General features: G+C 35.8%; 2 protein-coding genes across 3 annotated transcripts in view; one reads left to right on the forward strand and one right to left on the reverse strand.

Moving 5' to 3' along the window:
- The window catches only part of LOC107608643 (ferritin-4, chloroplastic), a 10,342-nt gene continuing 4,574 nt past the window's right edge, over positions 222 to 5,989 (forward strand). Inside the window, exons 1-8 of one of the 2 annotated variants that reach the window (XM_016310374.2) lie at positions 222 to 678; positions 780 to 863; positions 988 to 1,048; positions 1,151 to 1,238; positions 1,694 to 1,755; positions 1,862 to 1,927; positions 2,080 to 2,143; positions 2,304 to 2,563. In XM_016310374.2, coding sequence (XP_016165860.1) covers positions 365 to 678; positions 780 to 863; positions 988 to 1,048; positions 1,151 to 1,238; positions 1,694 to 1,755; positions 1,862 to 1,927; positions 2,080 to 2,143; positions 2,304 to 2,353 — 789 coding nt within the window. In that variant the 5' untranslated portion in view covers positions 222 to 364 and the 3' untranslated portion in view covers positions 2,354 to 2,563. Of the gene's footprint in view, positions 679 to 779; positions 864 to 987; positions 1,049 to 1,150; positions 1,239 to 1,693; positions 1,756 to 1,861; positions 1,928 to 2,079; positions 2,144 to 2,303; positions 2,564 to 5,989 lie in introns of those variants that run through there. The other variant, XM_021107259.1, reaches the window with a different exon arrangement.
- LOC107608642 (40S ribosomal protein S4-1) lies at positions 3,439 to 5,898 on the reverse strand. The gene is made up of 5 exons (XM_016310372.2): positions 5,746 to 5,898; positions 5,212 to 5,289; positions 4,924 to 5,104; positions 4,345 to 4,442; positions 3,439 to 4,057 (listed from the first exon to the last, which is right to left on the reverse strand). Exons 1-5 carry the CDS (start codon positions 5,746 to 5,748, stop codon positions 3,623 to 3,625), a joined length of 795 nt encoding a protein of 264 aa, XP_016165858.1. The 5' UTR covers positions 5,749 to 5,898; the 3' UTR covers positions 3,439 to 3,622.

Here is a 5,989-nt window from a genome sequence, read left to right on the forward strand (position 1 = left end):
GACGGTGAGACAATAATAGTTATACATGTAAAAAAATAATAAGAGAAAATACATTTTATATATTAAATAATTTAAGATATTTATTTTTTATAATTTATTTTTAATTATTAATATTAAATTTATAATTTTAAAATAAAAATATAAAAATTAATTTTTTAAATTCGAAAAAAAAAACGGTTGAACATGCATCATGAGCAGCTAATTATTTATAATACACATCCCTATCCCAAGTCCCAACACCCCCTACCACCGCTTTTCAAAAAGAAAAACCCATTTTCCTCCCTTTTTATTCTTCTTCACTTTCTTTTGAAGGTAAATTACTCTGTTTGCAAGAAGGAAAAAAAAGAGAAGAAAAGAAAAAACAATGATTCTCAAAGCAGTTACTTCTTCTAAGCTCGTTCTCTTCGCCGTTGGTGCCGGCGAAGGCTCGCATTTCGGTCCGCCGTCGAGTCAGTTGGTTTCCTTCCGCCGCCGATTCACCGGAAACACCGGTGCCGTTGTGGTTTGCGCCACGAAAGGCGCATCCAGCAGCGGCAACAGAACCCTAACTGGAGTGGTTTTCGAACCGTTCGAAGAGGTGAAGAAGGAGCTCGAGCTAGTTCCAAATGTTCCTCAAGTCTCTTTAGCTCGCCACAAGTACGTTGATGAATCTGAAGCTGTGGTTAACGAGCAAATCAAGTAGGTTCCTCTTTCTTTCACACTTTCATTTTGTATGCTTTGTTTTTTGCTTGAATCTGAAATTTTCTAATAATTTTTTGGTTTGTTTTTGTGTTGATCAGTGTGGAGTACAACGTATCATACGTTTATCATGCAATGTTTGCGTACTTCGACAGGGATAATGTCGCGCTCAGGGGTCTTGCTAAGTAAGTAGCTAAACGATTCTGAGTCTTTAATTTTGTTAATTCTCTAATGGATCTGTGTCTTTTGTTCCTGTTTTGATTTGCTTGTTAATCGTTGTGGTTTGTGATTTTGTATCTTCTTTTGAAGGTTTTTCAAGGAATCGAGTGACGAGGAAAGAGAGCATGCTGAGAAATTGATGAAATATCAGGTGTTTGTTCGGCTTTGATTTTCACCTTTTTTTTTCCTGAACGTGTTTGGTTACTAATTATAGATTCTGGTTGTTGTGTGTTTTGTTGAAACTTTTCTTCAGAACAAAAGGGGTGGAAGGGTGAAGTTGCAGCCTATAGTGATGCCGCTTTCTGAGTTTGATCATGAAGAGAAGGGAGATGCACTCCATGGTTAATGTCTATTGCCTCTTTTTCCTTGAATTTTTTTTTTGTCTAAATCATGTGATATATATATTATAGTTGATGACAAAATTTTGCTTATTCTTTTGCTGAATTGTCCTGTAGTTGTCTGAAGTGGTCATTGCACTATGTGATTTTTGAAGGATTTCAGTTATTTGTATTCACTTTGCATTGTACACCAAGCTCGGACATATTCTTCCATTATTAGATGGGGAATGAGTACACATAGCATTTCTCCTTTTGAAAAATGGATCCAACGTTCTGATATTTGTATTGTAATATTTTGAGTTGGCGTCAAATTCTCTGCTTGATTTTATACACCCTAATCATATTGCATATATGTTGTTTGTGTAAATATGAACATTTTTGTTTGGAAGTGCATTATTTGCCAATTTCTAGTGCAAATGTTAAATAGAAGTAAAGGGATTACTTTCTTTTGTGGGCAGCAATGGAACTCGCTCTGTCGTTGGAGAAGCTTGTGAATGAGAAGCTCCTTCACTTGCACAGTGTATGACAAGTTTTTCAATCGGTCTTTTGTTTTTGGTTTTGATTGCACATTCTTCCTTTCATTTGTCTCCTTCATGTTGGCATTGAATATTTAAAACGTTTGACAGGTTGCCTCCAAGAACAATGATGTTCAGTTGGCAGATTTCGTGGAAACTGAGTATTTGGGTGAACAGGTTAGTATAAATTCGGTGTTGCAATTGGGATATTATTATCATAATTATTATGATTATTTAAGTTTGTAGTGTGAGATTATGCAGAATTGTTTTTTTTATAAATTGCTTTGTCAAGATCTAAAAACTCTACTCTTAAATTGTTACATCAATAGGTGGGAGCCATCAAAAGAATTGCTGAGTATGTCGCTCAGCTCAGAAGAGTTGGGAAAGGACATGGTAAGAATTTCAGAGTTCAGACTCTGCTTCTTCCTTAACGTTGCTTTTCTGACTTCTCATTGTTGAATAATACAAGTCTAGTTTTATTTCCCCTATGCGTTTTAAAAGAAAAACAAATCTTGTTACTTAAGCTATATTTTTTGGTTGGTGGTCTTTTCAGGTGTGTGGCACTTTGATCAGATGCTTCTCCACGAGGGAGGAGCTGCATGAACACGATGAGCTGCATGAACACGATGGAGTCAGTACTTTGTAGTTTACATCTTGAAGATTTATAATTTCCTGCTTTTCTTATCCTATGTACCTATCTAGTTCATTAGGATCTTTAATGTGTCTTTCTAGAATGTGGAACTGAACTATGACCGAGTTTATAAAATAAATGTGAACTGCTGTGTTTGTTAATCGTTATTTTGTATCTATTATTACTCTTAAGAGTTTAAATTTCCCTCGCATAATTTACTTAAAAACGATGCTTTGGGCAAAAAGCATTATTCAAATATTTATCTGAAGCTTCTTTAAGGCAAACCAGCCTTGATAATATTGAAAAGCCGTTCACGTTGTACACGTTGAAGAACATAATTACTTAGTGGTAAGACCATCCTCCTTATGCAACTTCTTTCAAGTGGATGTGTCCATGGAAATCCAAACACCTATTATATTCCACTCCGTGGCTTAGCTTTACATGGCTAAGAACTCAGAAGGCAATAAATGAAGCGGACGTTATTAGTTTATGTTTTGACAGGATATTTTAAGCACCGTAAGTCGTTAATGTATTGATGTATTGAAAACGTTGATTGAAAAGGCAGCCATATTCCCATGTCAGGTGTATATAAAAAACAAGTGCCAGATGCAGCCATTGCATGAATCTTGTACACTTAAACATGCTGCTTAGTCTATGACAAGGAAGAGTTTGTTTATATACGTATATCATCATTGCGTAATCCAAATGTCTAAGTTATGAATGATGGAACAATATATAAAACTAAAATTGCAATTGTCAAATATGAGTGCTGTATTAGCATCGCCTCATGCTTTTCCCTTTTAACAAAAGTGAAATATAATTGATCCAGAAATTTGATGGAAAGCCTAAAAACACACGTAGAAATGAAGGTGCAAAGCCGCAGTAGAGAATATAATCTATATCTTGGATGGTCTCCAGAATAAGAATATCTATCCAAATTTTTTAGACTCGAATTGAAAGTGAATGTTTTTCTCTACGAGAAATGATCATGTTTAAAACAAACATGACGTGAACCTACTCCGTTTCCTCAATTATGTCGCAACGAAAGACAAAAGGATATCAAAGATAGGTTTTGGAAGGATAATATTTGTTCACAAATATAGCAGGCGGAATGAAGTCATTAGTGTAGAGCAAAATTCAAAACATTCAAAATTCAATAGATAAAAGATCTTGAGCCAAGAGAAAACAAAAAACAGTGAATCATAAAACTACCAAGCACTCATGTCTATTCCTTCGAGATTTTAAGCAGTGACGGCCTGTTGTGCGGCAGTCCTTTTCCTAGCTTCCTCAATGATTGTAAGCTTGATACCCTTGCCCTTTGGAAGTGACACCCACGGCTTTGATCCCTTGCCAATGGTGAACACATTGCCCATACGGGTTGCAAATTCATGTCCCATGGCATCCTGAACATGGATTGTCTCAAAACTTCCCTTATGCTTCTCCCTGTTCTTGATCACTCCAACACGCCCTCTGTTCCTTCCACCAGTGACCATAACAACATTCCCAACATCGAATTTGATGAAATCAACAATCTTGTTTTCCTCAAGATCCAACTTAATGGTGTCATTAGCCCTGATGAGAGGATCAGGATAGCGGATGGTGCGACCATCATAGGTGTTCAGGTATGGGATACCCTTTTGCCCAAATTGAACTGAACGAACTTTACAGAGCTTAAACTGCAATATAAACCATTGCAAGAAAAATCAGTGAAAGCTAAGTGGGAATTATCGATAAGATAATGGCATGTAAATTTTTTCAAATAAAATAACCCAAATAGTTAACTATATACAAATCAGAATCATCAAAATGAGTTCGCTCGCATATGTGAAGAACCTGTCACTATAAAATGTCAAAGATATTCTGCTCTGTAATACATGTTAGCATGTAATATCACTATATATATATAATTTTGGAAGACGGAGACAAGAGCTGGATAAGTTATTTTGGGTTAACCAAGAAGTACCTTGGCCTCCTCATCCCGGATTGAATGGAGACGGAATCGGCCCTTGGTGTCATAGAGAAGGCGAAAGTTCTCATTTGTCTTGGGAATTGATACAACATCTGTAAAAATACAAATATAACAGTGTTAAAACTTAGAACCAGTAGCAATGATAGGAATAATTGAAAGGAAACTACGTAAACTAAAAAATGAGTTAGATTTTACTTTGGAATCCAGAACAATATGCCATGAACACAAACTTGAGTTAGATTTAGAGCTCCAATACCCCAAAATTTCACCAAATTATCAGATAGCTTTAACTAATCCATTCTGTCCTTCTATTTATAGTAAATGATTACCTTAACTAACACCTAAGTACACTACTGGGATGGAAAAACTCTTTAAAGCCCTCAGAAATCAATAACAATTACTCCATGAATTCCACTTCACAATTCCCCATGTTAAATCAATTCACTGAACATTAAATTAACACATAAAACATCAAGTGAGGAAAAAACCATTACTACGGCATGACAACTTTACAACATGAACACACAGCGTTAAATTACTTCGGGAAAAAAATATGGAATGAAACATTCTTACCCATAAAACCAGCTGGATATGTCTTGTCAGTCCTGACCTTGTTATCAACAAGCACATGACGCTGCATCAGAATAGCAATGACTTCACGGTATGTGAGGGCATACTTCAACCTGTTTCTCAGGATGAGTATCAGTGGGAGGCACTCCCTAGACTTGTGTGGTCCAGATGAGGGCTTAGGTGCCTACACCGAGAGCCCCAAAAAAATGATCAAATTTCCAATTAAGTCTTCAAAATCCATCATTGTAATAATTTGCAAGCTGGGAAATGAAATCTGAAATTTGAACTTACAAAAGCACCACCCAATTTGTCAAGCATCCAATGCTTGGGGGCATTGAGCCTCTTCAAATGCTTCTTCAATCCCCTTGCCTGTTACAATGATAAAATTAGAAGATCAAAGTATAAACACAGATTCAAAAGGATAAGTCAACATCAGGGTCTTCATATTACTAAGCTACCACGAAATTATAATAACAAGCCATAACAAATTATGTCAAGAATCACAGGATTATAATCTAACAAACCCCGTTTATGTCAGTATCAGTGTTCCAACTTCCAAAGAAAAACAACAAAACCCTACAACAAACTTATGAACATAAAATAGGGGATCAAAACCTTGCTATCATCATAGTGCAAAGCACAATACTGAGTTCTAATGTAATAGAATACAGATTGATACACACATTTCGATGGAAATTGAATAACTCATTCGACAAAAATAAAATATAATACGAAAAACGAATTAAACAGAATTAAGAAGATGAGATTGAAAATATGAAAAAGAATAATGCGCGATATGTAGGAGGCAGGAACAAGAGAACTAACCATGTTGAGTTTGCGAGCTCTGAGATCTGAAGAGAAACTAAGCTCTAAGCTAGGGTCTCAATGGCAAGCTCGAAAGTGGAGAGATAGAAAAGGGGGTCTTCATATGATAAACCCTAATTTGGTGGGCCGTATTAGCTAAATGGGCCTAAGACTTATTAGTTATGCTGAGCCTGTCTGACAACCCAAAAAACAAAAAGACTATCTGAAATTCTCAATAAGGCTTTTTTATACAAATAATAATAAT

Source organism: Arachis ipaensis, chromosome B07 (genome assembly GCF_000816755.2).
Source record: "Arachis ipaensis cultivar K30076 chromosome B07, Araip1.1, whole genome shotgun sequence".
Taxonomy (NCBI): Eukaryota; Viridiplantae; Streptophyta; class Magnoliopsida; order Fabales; family Fabaceae; genus Arachis; species Arachis ipaensis.

Excerpts from the sequence above, each read along its gene's own strand:
- LOC107608642 (XM_016310372.2), bottom strand. Across the intron at positions 5,105-5,211 it reads ACAAATTGGGTGGTGCTTTT|GCACCTAAGCCCTCATCTGG; the intron begins GTAAGTTCAAAT and ends CTCTCGGTGTAG. Across the intron at positions 4,443-4,923 it reads ATATCCAGCTGGTTTTATGG|ATGTTGTATCAATTCCCAAG; the intron begins GTAAGAATGTTT and ends GTATTTTTACAG.